We start from the raw sequence: 20308 nt of genomic DNA on the forward strand, positions 1-20308 counted from the left end.
GCTTGCCTTAAGGGAAGATGACGATGATGATGATGACAACGGTGACTATACAAGTGACATCATAGAACCAGGCACTATGCTGGATTCTTCACATGAATGTACTTAGTCCACCTTCATAAAATGTCTTTGAACCACAAACTATTAATACTTTCCCAGTTCACCCTGGCTGGTATAGCTCAGTGGTTGAGTGCCAGCCTGTGAACCACAGGGTCCCCAGTTTGATTCCAAGTCTAGGGTACCTGATTGATTTGCAGGGCAGGCCCCCAGTAGGAGACACACAAGAGGCAACCACACATTGATGTTTCTCTCCCTCTCCTTCTCCCTCCCTTCACCTCTCTCTAAAAATAACTAAATAAAATCTTGGAAAAAAAATACCTCACAGTCCAGATGAAAAGAAGGTTTAGAGAAGCAACTTAGTGAAAGCTACACGGCAAGCAAGTGGTGGAACCAGAATTAAAACTCAGCTTTCTAAGTCCTGCCCTCAGCATTACTTCACTTCCACCTCAAACCAACCATCAAAGAGTCAGTCTTTCAATTCTTTGACGCTAAAAATATTTGTAGTTAAAAATATAATAATAAATAAATTTTAAAAATAAAAATCTAGTTAACTTTGTTCTAAACTGGTTTCCAAGTTCATTTGCCCATGGATCTCTTTTAAGGGTAAATACCTGCTCGTATCCTGAAGAACTGCAGACCTATAGAACGCACTTTGGTAAGAGCTGGTCTAAACATGAGTATTCTCCTAATTTGTCATTAACTTGTATTTGCTATTCGGCAACCACATCACAGTAGTGGAATGTATGGGGCCAGGAGCCAACTTCAAACCCAAAGATGTGTGTACCTCACCAGAATCTTAACCAAATCCTACTGAATTATAATCTCTGGAGTCTCACTCCAGAGATTCCCTCTCTGGGAACTGAAACTTGTACTCATCATCGTATGTTATTTCTAGGCACACCTAAGCTTCAGAAACACTATTTTTAAATGAACTGAAATAAGTTTTCAGTTCTGCCCTGGACTTAGCATCTTATATTTCCTCAGGAAATCTCATTTATAAACCCAGAGGTGCCTTCATTCCAGTTTCAACCCTCTGTACTCCAGTCTGTTCTCCTGCCTTCTGGTCCTTCTATTACCCCACATTCCACGGCACGGTATTCTCTGTTAGTCCTTCATGTCTGCACACTGCTTGACTGGCCTTCCCCTTGAATGCTGGGAAACAAGTATTTTTGGCAGTTAACTAAAAGGTTATCTCCTCTGTATAGAAAGGTGGGTTCCTCCTTACTTTTTGTGTCCACACTATACCACTATCTCTATTTTAGTGTTTAATGTATTCCGTTATCACTATAAATGTACATTTCTTCCTTTCCAACAGAATACAGGTGTCTTAATGGTAAATGCCAAATGTTAACACTTCTTGCCTTTTCAATACTAATGCAGTCCTGGCCAATAATGGAAGCTCAATAATTATCAGTTGAGGGATTCAAAAGCATTTAAAAGCCTTGATTTTTGATGCTTGATTATTTTCCAGCTTGTTTACCTAAGAAAGAAATACACAAATGCCTGGTGACAATACATATCAACCAACTGACACAAGCTGTGGTGGAGGGAACTCAAAAGGTTGCTGAGAAACCTCGCACTGAAGCACAAAGTACTCTGACAACTACACTCACTTCTATAAAACAAATGATACCAAACAGCCACCTAACATAGAAATCAGGGGTGAGTAAAATCAATGAGTGATACATAAATATAAAAATGGACTGATGTTGAAAACCATCACTAAATTTTAAAAAATGAAGAACTGATACCATGCACAACTCAATACTGAGCAGTGGACTCACAGGGGAAATTGAAATAATTAAATAACCCTATTTTTATGCCAAGATTAATCAATTTTGAATGTCACTGAAGCCTATTCGTGCATTAGAATATTTTATTTCACTAATTTGCTTGAATTGTGTATTTCTAACATTGTACTCTAAATATCAAAACACTGTCCACAGCATTTAGAACCTAGAAATTAAGCATAAGCTCTCAAATGTTTATTCATCATGACAAAAATATGATTATTGTCCAACTTGATGCACACCCTAATCATTCTGTATGGCTGATGGAGGTTCATTCAGGACTAATACATAATAAGTGTTCAATATCTTTAAAAAAGGCTACCTGCATTTCCACAGAAGAGTGCCAGCTAAGGATCTGTTCTGTCCATTTCCTACTTAATTTGAATGAAAGACAGGTTTCATTAAGGATATTTTAATAATATTCATAATTGCCTTCTCATTGCACACCCCAAGAGAGAAGCAGTACTCTTTATATAATAAATCAAAGTGTAATAACCATATTGCTCTATTTTCCTAATTATCAATTTTATTCACATTATCAAAATTAATATGTCAAAATAGGAAGGATGCTTATTTTGGCTATGATTCCTTTGCTACTGTTTTCAATTGAATTATGACACAATATTCACTTCCGGCAAACAGTATTATATCCTGAATCAATAAACATAAATATACCAAAATAAGCAACCTCATATCTGAATTTCTGTTGTACAATTTGCAAACACAGACACAAATTTCACGTAAGTTCTGAACAACAGCTGGCCCTTTCATTAAACCCAATCTAACAAACTACTCAACAAATAACTTTATATTGGTACAAGTAGTTTTTGCTTTAAAAATTCATAATCATGTATAAAATATAGAATCAACAATACCAGCTGGATATACTGACAATATCCTTATTTAAAGATCATCTAATTTTATTTTAAAAATCACAGTTTATCACTTAATGATCGACTTAAAAATTATGTGCAAAATGTTTTTGATCTAGAGAAAGTCTGCAGCCAATAGGTGGCATAATTTCATCTCTGGCACTGTCTCCAATGAGACACTCAAAAGAAAAACACCGTTCATGGATGATACTAAGTCAGAAAACACCTGCCAGAAATGACTGCCTTGACCCTTGCTCCGTTTTTTAAAATGTCAACAACGTTGTCAAATACATAAAAAATGGCAAAGATCTAAGATCGGACAGCAAACCCATAGGGTCTTCAAACAGAACATGAAGACACTACTGGGTGTCTGCATGGGATTTTCTTAACACATGGAACACGGAGGATAACACAGATACCCTTCCCATTATCAACTGTCAGAAGATCAGTCAAGTGACTGTAGCAAATTATGGAGTACTTTTCCCTGATATCACCAGTAACACTTTGGCCAAAGTTCTTCTGTTTGATTCCTATAAAATGAATTCTCTCAGAAACACTCCTAAAATGATAGTGCTGCTATAATCACATCCAAGTGCGGTAAGCACGGACTAACCATCCATTAAACAAAAAAGGTTCAAGGATGAACTTTTCTGCCCTGTATTTACTGATCTCACAACAACATCCAATCTCTCTTGCAGACCTTAACAACAGTTCAAAACATCTTTCACTCCTCGGCGTAAACCCACCTGCTCAGGTTAATTCTGTATGAGAAGAAAATGCCCTATGAAACACATTAACCATCACCAGTAGGTTTTGCACCGGGGTTGCAATAAAATATTTCAAAGGCAATAAATCAAACTGGAGTAAAAAAACCATATTACAAAGCACACACAAAGATAAAGGGGAATACTGAAATTATTTCTCAATTATCTAAGTATCTCCTGAAGCCTATTATACATGGATGGCTGTTTGGGAGCTAAGGCTTCTGTAGATCTGGTGGAGATTGTGAGCTAAAGGAAAAAATAGGAGGTAAGTTCATAGGTTCGTAGTTTTGAAACTTTCGAAGTAGATCAGAGAGATGTAGAACTGGTAGAGAAGGCAATGCAGAGGGACCTGGAGATAAAGGGAACGCCTGCAGCAGTGACAATTGCTGGCTTTAGTTCAACGACAGGAAACGGAAGAGTGCAGACCCCACCCTAACTATTGTCAACATGCCCGCTGCTTCCCAAGGGCTACAATTTGTGCATCTCATGTCAACCACGGTCCAGTCTAGGCAATCAAGACTGAACGACGAAAAGGGCATCCGAAATCAGGTCTAAATGCTAGTCCTGCGCCTGTCACTAACGAGCCATAGTTATGAACAAGGCAGCTACCTTAGCGTGAATCAAGGCAACTGTGCCAGGTGATGGTCCCTTTCCTTGAACTCTTAAGTTTCATAAAAACCGGAAGTCTGTCATGTGTATCAGTCACCGATCCCATTCAAAAAGTGCATTATTTTCGATATATGTAGTACACATGCATGTACACACACTAATTTCTCACTCCAAACTCTAAACCATATTCCTAGATATCGCTTCCATCCATATATAAATTGTATAAACATATTCTGAGTATGTATCTGTTATGATAGTGAATCTCTTTTTAATGTAAATATGTGTATCCTGACATAGAAGAACTATTTCCTCAAAAGAGAAATTTGGAGCACTACAAAATATGTATATAAATATCTTGAAATGTTATTGATTAATGAGTATATTAAAATGTAAACTTATGAACTGGGTTAGAAAGCATTATATTCTCCAAGCTCATTCTGATAAAACAGGCTATGAAAGAGATAGAACTGAATAATTTGACACTATTTTGTAAACACTTAAATGTGTCAGGCATATCTGTAAATCCTCAAGTGAATACAATTTTCCCTTCTGTATAAAATACAGGAAGGGGGAAAGGATGGTGTCTTTGACAAGACACCTTTCAAATGGAAATAAAACTGAGATTATCTAATCAGTTATCCTAGTGGGTGGATAGATTTACACCTGCACTGACTCTTAGATTTAGGAAATGACAGAGAGGATCATCTTTATGGGTTTCATGACGGAGCCACAGCAAAATATTTCCTGAGATCAAATGTGCGGTTGAGAGAATGCTGTTTTCAATGGAAATGGGAAGCTTGGAGCCACCCTGTTTCTATGGTAACTAGAGCAGCCGTTACCCAACAGCTGTAGGGGAAAAAAGGGCAGAAAGTTATAAATGCAAAAAACACACAAAATTGATGCTGGCTTACCTGATCAGTGTGACGTTCCTTCTGGCACAATCAACATGGGGGCAGAGGTGCTGCCCCTGCACCACCAACCCCAGAGGCCCTTAATAATTAGTCTCCCTGCTTTCCCTCCAAGCCTCAAAACAGTAGACCTGCAAAGGGGTTTGGCTACTATCTAGTCCTATGGGTCATTCCCATTTTTTCTTTTTTTTTTCTTTCAGAATAAGGCAAAGAAAATCAAGACTCAGAAAGATGAAGTGAAGTCTCCAAGGTTACACAGCCAGCAGTGAATTCAGGGTTAATGCACAGGTGTCATACATCCCAATCCAGGCATTTTTTCCAGTGCTGTTTCCACATATTCCCTATTGCTGATCTCTTCTCTTCCAAGTACCCAGAGTTTAGTCACTTTCTGTAAAAATATTGACTGCACAGTATTAAAATTAATTACCACCTTTCAACCCATAAGAGAAGCAAAGAGCAGTGCTATTCTGTCATAAGAAACAAAAATCTTGACTAATCTTCTAAAAAAATCTCTTTGTACTACAAGCAGAACTGAATTAAGTCTACATAACATATTGTTTGGAGTATGTCGCCATTATCTATTTCCCTCTGGGGATCTGTGTTTACCTTTTATCAGTCTTTTAGTGCCCTTTACTATTTCACTTAGGACTGTTTTTAAAGGTTGCCATAATAAAAAGAACTTATGACTTAGAAGTTCAAAAATATGAGACCTGAAAACTACACTGATTTTATTTGTAGCAGTAAAAAAATAAATGGTAATGATACACATTTTCAAATGGGAAAAACTGGCCCACATTTTTATACAAACCCACACATTTCCTTGTTTTCCACTGCTTTGAAAATGTGCTTCTTGACAGAGAAGAAAAATTTCTTGACTCTTATCTTATTTAGCTTTGTCATCTGAAGTACACAAATGAGCTCTTAGAAAAGTATTACAGAAAAAATCATGCCTAATCTGTCCAACTACATTCATCTTTGGCACACCTCATGCCCAGCCTAATGCTCAGACCATCTAGTTGGTGATTCAAATATAGTACTAAAAGTACAATTGACTACTGAAGTTACTTAATCCTTTCAGTGATGTACTGAATTAGGTACTCTCTAGTCCTATCCAATCCTCAGAATACAAGCACATATTCTGAAAATACAAGCTCGTCACCTTCAAAATTGTGGCCTGGAAAACGTCAAGATACTTAGATGCTTATATGGCAAATGCAAACTGTTACCATTACAGCAGATTCTTTCCAGGGTTCTGAAGGTTGGATTCGCATTGTTATACTGTTGGCCATGACTTTTTTTTTCTTTTTTTTTAAGATTTTATTTCTTTATGTTTAGAGGGGAAGGGAAGGAGAGAGGGAGAGAAATACCAGTGTATGGTTGCCCCTCATGTGTCCCCTGCCAGGAACTGGCCTGCAACCCAGGCATGTGCCCTGACTGGGAATCAAACCACGATACTTTGGTTCCCAGGCCCATGCTCAACCCACTGAGCTGCACCAGCCAGGGCTGGCCATGACTTTTAATTAATATAAACAAGGTGAAGAGACTTGACCATATCCTAAAAAATCTAGTTGTTTCATATAAGTACAGCCTTCATCATCTTCTCCAATAATGACAAAGAGAAAGCCAACAAGTCACTTTGAAAGCAGAATAATCAACGTTAAAACAGCCTAACATTTTCATAATAAAAAATATAGACTAACAATACTTGAACACCATCATTTCTAACTAAAATATTTTCCTGCATGTGTCAGGCAATATTTCCATGCAAGTTGTTTTTGAGGAAAATGTTTTAATATCTCTAGAATTTTGTTTGTTGTTATTTTGTTGCATTTTTAAAATTTAACAGATCATGTTTCTAGGAAATATTTTATTATAAATACAGTGATGAGTTTATTGAGGGTGAAAGACTATATCTTCTCCATGCATTCCCAGTATCTTGCATAGTTTCTGGTCTACAGTGACTGCGTAATCACTACTCGTTGAATAAATAAATGCTCTAAAATGTTTAATAATTGACAATAATATTTTATGAACAAGGTATTTTTGGCCATTAATTCTTTTAACTGGGCCAATGCTTACAAAACAAGAATTAAAATATTTTCCGTCTTTAATCTTAATTTTTGACTCCAGTTGTCCTTACCTTATCATCTTTTAATTTTGTTAATTTATTTTACTTTTTAAGAATTTATTTATTTCTAGAGAAGGAAAGGGAGGGAGAGGAGAAACATCAATGTGTGGTTGCACTCATGTGCCTCCTACTGGGGACCTGGCCAGCAACCTAGGCAGGTGCCCTGACGGGGAATCAAACCAGCCACTCCTTGATTTTGCAGGTCAGCACTCAATCCACTGAGCCACACCAGGCAGGGCTATCATATTTTTTAAGATTTTATTTTTTTATCTTTAGAGGGGAAGAGAAGGAGAGAGGGAGAGAAATACCAATGTATGGTTGCCTCTCATGCATCCCCTGCTGGGAACTGGCCTGCAACCCAGGCATGTGCCCTGACTGGGAATCGAACTTTGATCCTCTGGTTCGCAGGCCTGCGCTCAATCCACTGAGCTACACCATCCAGGGCTCATATTTTAAATTAAATGTTACATTTAAAGCCAGCAAATGGTTATTTAGGTCCTTTCTTTTCTGATTTTGTTGTTTGTTTGTTTGTTTGTTTAATTATTTATTTCTTTATTTACTTCCGTTTGAAGAAGAGGGGAAAAATGGCCCATAAAAAGTAAATTAAATATGTGAATTCTGAATCCCACTCTAGATATTGAAATTTAAATTTTAGTAGTTTTGCTGAAATTCTGGAAATAAAATAACTATTTTCATGATTACAAAATGATGGATTCACCACCCTAACCCGTATGTACCGCAGGATGATCTGCACACAGCAGTGCACTGGCTAAAGGTCTGGAGAACAGGCTGGGAACAGTCTAGAGCCACACCAAAGATCCAGCGTCTTCAGTGTGATTTCACGGCAGCTCTTCCTTTGTTTTTCCTTTCTAAAATGTTCTTGGAAAGTAAAAAAATGGTCTATCAGGTAATCAAAGATCATCCTGCCAAGGAAGAGCCAAAATCTGAAAACGAACCTGATTCAATCACCTTCCATCTCCCTGCCCCCCCCCAAAAATAAGTGAAAAGAAGAGGAAGGAAGAGATACTTGTAACTGCTCTCGATTCTTTAATATAGGGAAGAAATTTTTAACAAATTTTAATTCTAGTATTTTGTCACTATACTCTCTCCTTAAAACCTCTAACAAATCTGAAAGTTCTATCGAGGAATCTCTTCCTGGTTCCTATCCACTTACCTGTAACAGAATGTCTTCAGAAGAAAGCACATACAAGTTTGTTTCCTTCTAAAACTTAGATCTTAAATTGAAAACACACAGCACAACATTTTCACAGTTTCGACTATGCATCTTTGCATTTTACTATTTGTAAATATCACTCAATGGCAACAATGGAATTATCTTTTTTTCCCTTGATCTCATTCTCCATAACAGGTTTCCATGACAACTTATTTTTGAATCTTATAATTTCTATTTATGAATACTATTCTTAAGGATAAGAATTCAAAAGTGTAAAATATAAACTTATTTACCAAATTAACTTGGACAATTTAGACTTCTCAAATATGTGTTTACATCATAAATTAAAAGGACTAGAGGGGAAGCGCCAACCAAAAAAAAAAAAGACAAAAATACAATGCTGTAAATTGCAGTTCATTATCCAGTTCCTATCACTATTGTTTCAGTCTGCCAGTTCGGATCATAAAAGTTAAAATGAAACACATCTATTATAAAACTGAGTCAATCTCTCCAATATTGGAAAAGATGACAAATTTAAAAAGGTGTTCAGACAGTTAAACTATTCATCTCAAGGACACCAATAAAAAATTCACTAATACAAAAAATGAGAAAAATTGTAAAAGTTAAATGTGTAACTTCTCTTAAGAATGATTTGTCACAGTTAAGACCACAGCCAAAGCAAACCACCTGATAACTGATCTATGTCTCCTAGAATCGCGTCCACATCCAATGTAATTCTCCTTATCAACCTAGTCAGGTCATGGGTAAGTCAGATCAGCATCTGAACTAAAAGCATTCATATAAAAATACTAACTCACATTTAAATAGAATAGAGGTTTACTTCTGATTATTCTTTTTTTAGGCAACTCTAGCAATTTGAAAAGGGATTTCCCTGAAGACAAGTCCTACAAATGTTAGCCAATCTGAAGGAAAGCAAGACATTACCTATCAGCTGGTGAATAAAAATGGAAGTTCAAACAGGGCTGGTTTAAAGAAGTTAATTTCAATCCCATATTTTTACTCCAATGCTGGGTGCTGCAGGGTAAAATTTCCACCAGCCAAAGTCTGGAAATACATATATCAAAAAAAGTCCCAGATGACCTTTCAAAGTTAGCGTGCTGGTGAATATCTTATGCTGCATTAGCTCTCCAGAGCAACATGATCTGCATCGATTTCACAAACCAGTCAGTTACAATCAGTTGTTGTGGTGGAAGGGTCTGGAGAGGATGTCATAAGACCTCCAGATAATTTTGGCTCTGCCATTAACTTGCTGTATGACCTTGGCCATCACTTACCATCTGTAATCTTCATTTTCCTCATCTACAAAATAAAGGGTCTTCATCAGGTGATGTCAAAGAAATTGTCCATGTCTATGATTCTCAGCTGCTTCTGCTTCTAATGGCTCTGTGACCTTAAGTTAATCTTTAATCTACCTGTGTTCTTCCCTTACCTAGCATGGATGTAACTCAAATTCTTAGTACTATTATAATGAAATCTTAGAAAGATTTATAGAAGACTATTTTCAACCTAATGGTCTATCCTTGAACCAATCATCAGTTGAATCAATTTTCATAGCAATAATAAATGAACACATTCTTATCAAAGTTTTCGCTATACAGCATGTCCTATAATAAAGTGCATTCTATGGTCATAAGGGAAAGATAACAAAATACTCTTTTTACAGCACAGAAAAATATATATATCAAATGATGAACCTGCAAACAAATTCAGTTATCTTTTTAGCCACCAAGGAGAAAGACTATTGTGGCACTCAGCTGGGGGAAAAAAAACACAGATGTAATGGTCATGAGTCTGAGATCTAATTTAAATAAATATGTACTTGTTTGTTTGTGTTCTTCTGAATGTCAACTTTTCTCTGAAAAGAAGCTTTCAGAGTTGAAGTCATGAATTCTATATTCAAATATGATAATGTGGACCTCCTAGAATTTACGTATGCATTTAAATTCCAAACTCAACGGAGTGGCAGTGTTTTAAGTTACCTCTTTTATATTCAGCTTCACACTGAAAACAAAACATGTCTTCAGACTTCTAAAGTGGTGTCAGAAGCACATCTTCTGACAAGTTGGTAGAGGGACAGCTGCCCTGTAACATCTCAGAGGCAAAGACTTCCGACACCCAAAGGCAAAGACAAAAATGAGAATGAAGCCAAAGTGAAGCTGGAAGAACTCCCATCCTGCCCAGGGGGGCATCTTTTCTGAGCAAATGAGACACACACAGTTGCAGAGACTTAACGAAATTCAGTATTCTGTTCTCACATGTAATTAAAAACCATTCACGTACTATATAATTTTTGGTTATTTATATTTCTTGTGTTTCCTTTAAATCGAAGAAGTCACTATTGGTTACTTTTATAGTCCCTTTATGGGATTTTGAAGAACTAATTGGGAATGTCAAGAACCAAATTTAAGCTGTCACTCAAGCTGGAAACTGAAAAGAAAAATTGAGGTTGGGATCACAATCTAAAGAGTAAAATAAAGTTTGCCACAATTTAAATTACCCAGATTTAGAAGATTTTATGAAACTTGGATCGCCAAAGTGACTAATTCAAATTCAGCCTGTGAAAAACGTCGATACAGACCAAGGATAACGACACCAAGCCTCCAAAATTCAGTGTGCGGATGGGCTCTCCGGTCAACTCACCGGGAAGAGCAATCCCAGCACTCTTCTCCCTTGGAAAGAGACCAGCCCAAACCGCAGGCAGGAGATTGTCTTCCCCAAATGAACCTCCAGGCACCCCCTCTCCCACGCCAGCCACGGGTCCACGGATTCCACTTCCCCTTCCTCTGTCCTCAGATGACATCCCTACTTGAGCCACTGCCCCGAGTGAGTCAGATGCGAAGGAGAGTCGGCCTCACTGAAAATGTCATTTTGTGGTGACCCGAAGGCCTGCAGAGGCATCGGTGCTAAAGGAAAAGTTGTAACAAAACCATCAAGAAAAACAAAGTAACAAACACACAAACAAAAGCTCAAGATGAAGTCTGATGCTGGTTTCAAGACAAAGTTCCAGACAGACTTGCACACAGAAGTCGACACAGGCCCTTTAGGTCCCGTCTGCTAAAGTAAATCTGAGTTAGAGTTGAGAAGGGGAGGAGGGGGTGAAGGGGACCTGGGCAGATGGGGGCCCGGCCCCTGAGTTGACCTTTCACCCGACGGGCTTCCAATCTCCTGGTCCGGGGACCCTGATCCCCGCTCCCCTGCCCCTCCCCTCCCCCCTCCCCATCCCGGAGGCCCTTGGAGCAAGTGAACAGCAAGTTGGGGAAGGAGTTGGAGGGAGTTGGAGCAGCAGGGAAGGGGGGGAGTCTGGCCTTACCCTGGCGGCTCGGGACGAGTAGGGGTCCTCGAAGAGCGCCCACATGCGGGGCTGCAGCCTCCTCCAGCGGCCAGACTTGCCGTCGGGGCCCCCGGGGCCCGCGGTGTCCTCGATGCCCAGCCTCTTGGCCGCCAGGTCCTCGTCGTCGCCGGGGTCGCCGCCGATGAGGTCGGGGGTCTCGAAGGTGTCCAGGGCCTCCTCGGCGTCGCGGTGCTGCCTGTAGGTCATCCAGCAGCAGGGCTCCACGTCCGTCTCGTCGATGCCCCAGAAGGCCAGCTCCTCCTCGAAGAGCGGCCCGCACACGTCTGCGGGGCAGTGCAGCTTGCCGGTGCGGTAGTAGTTGAGCACGTAGGCGAAGACGCCCGGGTGCCGGTCGAAGAAGAACTCGCGGCCGCCCCCGCGGGAGCTGCGGTTGCCCGCGCCGCCCTCGAAGCAGCCCCCGGGCCCCGGGGACAGCGCGGGCAGCCGCGGCGACGGAGAGGGCGGCGGGGCCGCGGGCTGCAGCTGGTCGCCCGCCGCCGTCAGGCAGTCGCCCGGGGGCTCGGAGGCGGCGAGCAGGGCCAGGCGCGTCCCGGGCAGGGTCTTCAGGGTGCTGCGGTAGGTCTCGTGCCGGGTGCCCCCGACGTTGAGGATCACCCTCTCGTTGTTCTCGATCTTGCCCATCTCTGTGGCTCAGACATGACTGAGGGGAGGCGAACACAGCGCCAAGTTACATATCTCGGCGGTCAGAGCCGAACCCCCACCCCCACTCCCGGCCCGAGAGTCCCAAGGTGCGGGGTCGGCGGGCAGGCAAAGGGCAGGGGACCCTCCCGGGGGGTGGGCGCCCGGGCTGCTTCGCCCGCAGCCTCGCGCCTTTCCCAGGTCCCCAGAGCCCCAAGGAGGGGGCAGTCCAAGTCTTCCTTGACCTTCCGGGACACCCTTTTCCCCTGCTTCGCACCTCACCTTTCTCCCTTTGCTCCTTCATCTCTTCACCCTTCGCCCTCCCAGCCCTGATCTCTCTCTCTCTCTCCTCTCTGTCCCCCTCTCTTGCGTTTTCCTGTCCCCCGCCGCACCCCCCACCCCAGGTCCCTCTCGTCCACTCTGCACTCTCCTAGTCGCTCTCTCTCGGTCCCCAGCCTGGAGATAATTCCCTCAGGCAGGGAGTTCTCTCTGCTGAGCCAAGTTGGCTGTGTAAGCTGAGAGCCCCCCGGCCCGCTCACCCCCGGCCGCCTCTGGGTGGCTTCCTGCGCCCTGGTGCTCAGGGCGTGCCCTCCGAGCGACCTGTTCTTGGTTCACCTCTACTCTCCCTCACGGACCAGGCAAAAAGACTGAACGCAGAAGTCAAAGCAAAAAAAAAACCATCTCCCTGATGTTGCCTTTCACCAAGGCGACCTCGGACCAATTTCCTGATCCAATTTCCTTTTCACCTTATTGTTGCTGTTGCTTGTATGATTACTACTTGGGAAAGGAAAAGACTAACTAGGATCCATTTTTGAGAATAGTAGTGATTAATGCATCCCACCCCATCTTCTCTTCCTAAGAAAAACAAATGCCTCGGGGGTGGGGGGTGGGGGCTGCTTTCCAGGAGGGGCGAGGCCGCGGGAAAGGCCGCTGGCGGCACACCCCCCGAGCCCGGAGTCCTGCCCCGCGGCGTCCCCGCCTCCCAGCCTCCTTCCCCCAGGGCTGCACCGCCACGCTCCCAGGGCGCAACGGAGGGGGTGCCTGCCTGCGGGGTCGGCACGCCCTTCCCCGCACATCGCCCCCTTTCCCTCCCGCCCCCAGATACCTTAAGGAGCCCGAGATAAAAGTGGCTCTGCTTTGGTGTCCGCGTGGACGAGCTTCTCCCGGCAGCCGGACTCAGTCCCAACGCCCAGCCGAGCCGCCCTCCTCCAACGAGAAACTACTTGTTGGTGTTCGGCGGGTTCCGGTGCTTGGGCCGCCAGTCTGGGCGCTGGGGTCGCCGAGCCAGCCCGGGCCGGGCGCCGGCCGCGCTCCCCGCCCTCATTCCGCGCGCCGCAGGCTCGCCGAGCGCCAGCCCGGGCGCCGCGAGTCACCATCGCGCGGGGACGGGCGAACCATGGAGCTCGGGGCGGGTCCAGCCGGCGCTCCGCGCCCCCGGCGGGCCGCGGCCGCAGCGCAACTCGCGGGAGAGGGCTGGAGAGCTCAGCCTTTGGAAGGTGAAGCCACCCTGCTCCGATTGCGACCCGCAGATTCCGTTTCTCCCCGCGAAGCGACCGCTGCTGGAACTGCCCCTTCCGCACGGCTCGCCGTCAACCGCCGGAGCAGGGAGCTCAGGGAGGGTGGGTGGGTGTGTGGGTGGGTCTGGGTGAGCTCCGTGGTACCAACCAGGTTCAGCTATTTTCCTTTCGTGAAGCTCTGCCCGCACCCTCTCTGCCTGCCTTATTTACGCCCCGCTCTCCACATCCTTTCTCTCCCCACTGCCCCACCGCCCCTCCCAAGAAGTGAGAGAGAAGCTAAGACCAATTGCTTTTTCTTTTTTCTTCTTAATGGCAGCTGATGGGAGACAGAGGTCTACTTACAGGTGACCAGTGACTTTTATTTCTGGTGTCTTATACATGGCTCTGGCTTGCTCTTTTCAGTCAAATGTAGGTCTCCAGGCACCACATCATGGTTATGTAAAACAAAACAAGTTTCAAAAGTTTATTCCAGGACCATAATGCTCAAGCAAGTAAAAATTCAGGTTTCTTTATCGGAAACGAAAAAGACAAGCTACAGATAGCCAAGTACCAAAGCAAGTGTCTAATTAGCCAATCTCTCACCTTCTTAAATTTGTATTGTGCCTTGTATGAGTTTGTTGGGGCTGCCATAATAAAGCATCACAATCTGCATTGTTTGCAGCAGAAATACATTCTCTCCCAGGTCTGGAGGCTACAAATTTGAGATGAAGGTGTTGGCAGGGTTGGTTCCTTCTGAGGACTCTGAGAAATGGCTCTGTTCCAGCCTCTCTCCTTGGCCTGTAGGGGGTCCCCTGCCTGTGTGTCTTCCCATCATTTTCTCTTTAGGCAGATGTCTGTGTGTCCAAATTTCTCAGTTATATAAAAACACTAGATGTAATGATTAGAACCCACCTTAATGACTTCATTTTAAATTGATCGCCTCTGTAAAAACCCTAACTCCAAACGAGGTCACATTCTGAGGTGCTGGAGGTCAGAACTTCAACATCTCTCTTTGGAGAGGGTGCTAACAGGTAGTGGGGTGGAAGGCGGGGAAACAGTTCAACCCCTATCAGACCTCACCGCCAAAAAATCGTGTGTGTTTCTGTGCCTGTGTGTATATTTCTAGGGAGGGAGGAAAAAGAGAACAAGCTCCTATTCCACAGGTATGTTTTCGTGGAATTGATGTCCACAGAGTAGGTAAAACACCGAGTTATATATAGAAGAAGATCTCTTTGAAAAAAGTTGTTGATATTGACACTATGATCTGAAAAAAAGCAAAAGGTATTATTTACTAATAAAGTTTTAGCAGTATAGAGGACTGCAAGGTACACAGTTAAAGATAAACAATTCATTAAAAAAAGCCTGTTATGACAGTAAATAAACAAAGTGAAAAACTAAAAGGTTTTTAAAAGGTCACTGATGTCTAGGAAAGTAATGCAAGAAAATATATACGTGTATAACAATTTACTAACAATATGACAGTAAATGTGTAGTAATAACCTAAGAAACAACTTTGTGAAAATATAAATTTCTTTTACAACACATGCAAAAAAGTGTAAAGCTTAAATATTGAGGGAATGATTCTAGTTTTGCTCTATTATCAATCACAGAGGAATTTCTAAAAATAATAGTAATAGTTCATTTCAATCACCAGAGAATTTACAAAGAAAAATTCTATTCAAATTCTAACACGCATCTTCATATTGTATAGCGGTTTCTTATATAACTTAATGTTATAAATTCAGTAGGGAGAGAAGGTGTATGGTCTGGTTTAAAATAAACTAGCAATAGTCAGTGTTGTAACAGAAGCATTTATAATAATAACAACATTTACTGAGATCTTACTACGTGCAAAGTGCTTTATATAAGTTACTGCTTTTTAATTTAAGTGGAAGAAATATTCACATTAAATTACAAGACTTCTAGAAAGATAACTCATACAGATGGCAGGAACCAATATTGAAAACCTTCAATTTGATATTAAATTTGTATTATGAGGAATCTATAGAGGAACCTGAAAAAGGGCTGAGGGAGATGCCAAGGACTCGTGGGGGAGGGGAAATAAGAAAGAGATGTAATAAATCAATTTGAGTCTAAGCTTATATAAGCTATCTAGAAATAATCAAATGACAAGAGGATCATTTTTTAGAAGTCAGGCTTTTCCTGTGATTCATAAAGAATTAGATGTGAAATTATAGAACATGTCAAATAAGTTCGAAAATAAGAATGTGAGAAATAAAAGATGAGCTTGTATTTCACTGGATAATTGATAAAGCAATGAATGAACTAGTTTTTATTATTTTCTTTTCTGGTCAATATAAGAGGGGAAGATCTTAAAACAAATATCCAGACTTCATTATATAGGACAGGAGAGAACAGAATATCCCTCCAGCTAACTCCAAATCTTTGATGAACAATGGCAATGGAAAGGTGAAGGGAGAAGAAAAAAAAAACAGCTGTGGTTTCCTTCGTTGGTCTGTGTGCAGCGAGGATCTAAATGACTTACTCCTTGCAGCAAAGTAGCTGAAATGCTGCTTCCTTTACATCCTAGAGTCAGCATCACTCAAGGCTGTGGAAACAGCACTACTACTTCACCACCAGACTTACCACTTGATCTCATGAAGCCATATTGTGAATATCAGAATGACATACTTGTAAGTTTAACATTTGAACAAATTAACTCTTTTAAAGAACAGTAAAAGGATTTAAGAAATATTCCTCACCCTTACAAAGCAAAATGCTATTCATAGACAAAATTCCTCTACAGTAGATTTAAAAATGGCCACAATGCCCCATCCCTCCCTACAGTTATGATTCTTTATGATGTGACTTCACACCTTCTCCTATCAAGTCTGACAGGATCTTCAGCCCTCGAATCTGTACTGGCTGTATGACTTGCTTTGGCCAATAGAATGAAGCAAAGTGATGTAACCGTTCAAAGCCTCAACTTGAAAAGGTCCTGCAGGCTTCTGCATTCTCTTTCTTCCTTGGAGCCCTCCTCTGGTGCGGTGAGAACAAGCCTTAGCTGGTCTGCTTGATGTTGAGATCTCTCTCCCTGACACACGCGCACACACACACCTCTTTAGTACAAAAAGAAGTAGCATTGGGAAACAAGAACACAATGGAACGAGGATTTTAAAAAAGGAATAAAGTGCTTCCAGCAGCTATAACTTCTCATCTCTTCCCCTAGATGAGAGCCACTTAATCCCCCAAAGTAGAACTGCTCTCATGCATATCCAGAACTGTCCAGGTGAACCTAGTGCAGATGCACTGAGCCACAGAGTCACTAGCTAAATAAAAACCTGTATTTAGGTTATTATGCTCTGGAATTGTCTGTTACACAAGCTGATTCATCCTCGATGTTTTCTTCATCTGAAAAGTAAAAAATGTGAGCCTACATACCTGTTTTTTTAACAATAACTAAAATTTACATCATACATTATGAATCTTGAAAGAGTGATTTCTATTTTCTCATTTCATAAATTTTTTAGAGGAAGTATTTTACAGTGATTAATTACAAATTCCACGGGCCTTGGAGGCTGAAAAAATGAAGTTCATCTTCTAGGTATTTTTCATGAGATGTCTGACCTGTAAAAAATCACACAGCTCCTTGAACCTCAGTATACATTCTTCATGTATAAAAGGAGAATGATGACAATATAGTTACTACTACTATTAAGTCACATAAGGCCAATAGAACACTTTAGAACCATTAATGACACATTTTAGGCATGTACTAACAGTACCTTGTGTTGTAACATGAAGAAAAACTGTCACCCCCAAATCACAGGTACTAATTGACAGGAGCAGAACTGTAACCCACATCCTCTGATGACAATCGTGACTCCTGTCTGTTATTCCACACTGTCTTGTACAGAAGTCAAAACTAGCTCAAATATTGGAGATTCCATAGAGGTACAATGAAATCAAAACTAGAATCCATGTAGTAAGTCTGCATTGTTCTCAAATTATTTTGATTTAAAAATATGTATATGTATTAACCATCTCTTAATAACCTATCTTAGGCAATACACTTTTTTTTTTTACTATCCAACATAGTTATTTGTGACAATTATAAGATGATGATAGATATCCATATGAAAAATTCTTTGATTACTAATTTTACAACTTGGTCATTTGATTTGTAAGAAATACATAATTTTCCCTGGTTGCCAAGATCCAGAAGCTTTGCATACATACACAGCAAAACAACAGACATTTAGCCAATTTGAGCATATTGTGTATTTAGAAAATTAATGTGTAAATAGTGCTGAGAAAGGCATTTTAGGTTGAAGGAAAAGAAAAATTCTCAAGGAGCATAGATGTTGACTGATGAGCATTTAAAGCAAGAGTTGAAAATGACCTTGTCATTATGAAGAATTTCATATCATAGCCCTCTGCACCAGTCATTCAGATAGATAGATGATAGATAGATAGATAGATAGATAGATAGATAGATAGATAGATAGATAATAGGCCCTAGTAAATGGCCACCTATTACACTACTTAAAGTCACTACAACTTACAAAGGGGGCAATATGCAGGAGTTATTCTTAGAGAATGGTCTACCTCTAAGTGTAAATTATTGACAGATATCAATAAAGTGTACTTTCTATTGTTCTTGTTCCATAATAGATCGTGGATGCTAGGTAAGACATTTCATTAAAATTTTATAATCTGTATTTTAGTACTTCCCTGCCTTCTACTGCTAATGATTTCATACCTGTATGACTTACTCTACTACATTATATATGTTTATAGATTTCCTCTCTTTACATTGTCTCTATGATCTCTCAGCTATAGTAGAGTTCTATTCCTTGAAGTGCATTAGACTCTACTGTGAAGCTTTTTTAAATGCAAAAGGCCCCGCCCTGAGTTTCTGATTCAGTTGAGTTGGTCTGCACCAACTCCTGCAGTCTGAAATTTGTATTTTTTAAAACCATACTACACTCTATGAAACATCCATAAGAAGCTATATTGAAGTGAATGTTTATAAAACTATGACAGGAAATTAGCTGAAGCTTGCATCTGCAGAATATGTTGAAGGAGGAGTGGAGCAGGAAAAGAACTAACATGTACGGAGCACAAGCGATAGACTCCATATTTACATACATCATTTCATTACAAGCAGTGCAACAAGCAGGTGTGCAGATACTAATTCTCTTCATACTAGGCAAGGGATTGTCAGAGTGATTAAAGAAAAGGAATCATTAGTGACTGCAGTAGTCAAACACTTTAAAGTACTAAGGTCAAAACAAAATACCAATAGGTTTAGATTTAACTCATTTGATCCTCAACATATGATTTTACCAGCATTTTACTGATGAGGAGTCTGAGACTGAAATTTTAAAATAACTTTAAAATATTACATAGCTAGGAAGGGACAGCTGGTAACATTCACGCCCACCTGAATGTTTAATTCCAATGCCTGTGTCCCCGTCAGAGAGTAAATGGTAGAACCGTGATTTGAACAGAAAATAGAAAATAATAGACAAAACACAATATAAATACCATAAAGTACATCAATTGTTTAGTGAGTGGAAAACCTGTTATATCCCAAAGCTATATATCCTCCTGTTTAATAAAGGGCATGTGATAAAAAAACACTAATCAAAATAGGTTAAGTAAAGCAGATTTTTTAAAAAGACTATGTTTGAATTTCTTTAGTACAGAAGAAAAAGAATGGAAACCATGAGTTACAAATATTGCTCTGCAAAAGGCTGAAAATAATCAGGTTGGTTTACCCAGGAAATAAAACTAAGAGCACAAAGGATGAGAAAGTTGAAATAGACTCGTAATTAAAAGAAAGCAGATATGAGCACACCGGTTTAGCTTCATTACTTAGAAAGACATCTGATGGGTGGAAAAGCAGGCTTCTGAAAAGCTACTGTATGCAGGTTCCAAACAGAACTGAGGGAGGCAAAAATAATGTGAAGGCAAAGAAGCAATTCTAGGGAACTAGACAAAGATGAGCATTACTGAAATTCTTTTAACCCAACCATGGAAACCTGCTTTTCAATTTATTTTCTAAATAAATCAAACCGTGAATAGCTTAAACTATCATGCAATTTTGGGGACAGAAATAAAAAATAATAATTTAAAACTCCAGTATAAATTAGCATGACAAAACAACTTCTCAGAAAACATTAAGCCACATGCCAAAACACACAGCTAATTGTTCCCAAGTGAGATAAAACATTTTTTTGAATTTCTGTCAGGAGAAAAAAATACATCAATTTTAGTTCCATATATAGACACATAATCTTAACAAGTCCAGTATTCTCTGAGTGTCCTGAATCTTTTTATCACCATAATTAAATTTGTTCATTCGGTTAAACAGATGTAAGAGCATCTCTTATTGATTGCATTTCATTATTGTGATAGGTGACACAACTTACTAATGAAATATGAACCAAGAGAACACTCACAATGCATTCCTCCTTAGTGCTAAAGACAATACTCCCTGCTCTGACTACTAATCATTTCAACCGTTCTGTTCCCTTTTAGGAAATGACCACC

At 40.6% G+C, this 20308-nt stretch overlaps 1 protein-coding gene across 6 annotated transcripts in view; it reads right to left on the reverse strand.

Moving 5' to 3' along the window:
- Positions 1 to 13598, reverse strand: part of KCNC2 (potassium voltage-gated channel subfamily C member 2) — a 206646-nt gene extending 193048 nt beyond the window's left edge. For 5 of the 6 annotated variants that reach the window (XM_053661406.1, XM_053661404.1, XM_053661403.1 and 2 more), the window contains exons 1-2: positions 13399 to 13598; positions 11634 to 12315 (exon numbers count right to left, since the gene is read on the reverse strand). In XM_053661406.1, coding sequence (XP_053517381.1) covers positions 11634 to 12296 — 663 coding nt within the window. In that variant the 5' untranslated portion in view covers positions 12297 to 12315; positions 13399 to 13598. Of the gene's footprint in view, positions 1 to 11633; positions 12316 to 12575; positions 12615 to 13398 lie in introns of those variants that run through there. The other variant, XM_053661401.1, reaches the window with a different exon arrangement.
- Positions 13599 to 20308: the final 6710 nt, after the last annotated feature.

This window comes from Artibeus jamaicensis, unplaced genomic scaffold (assembly GCF_021234435.1).
Source record: "Artibeus jamaicensis isolate MK-2021 breed Jamaican fruit bat unplaced genomic scaffold, CSHL_Jam_final contig_233, whole genome shotgun sequence".
NCBI classification, from domain to species: domain Eukaryota; kingdom Metazoa; phylum Chordata; class Mammalia; order Chiroptera; family Phyllostomidae; genus Artibeus; species Artibeus jamaicensis.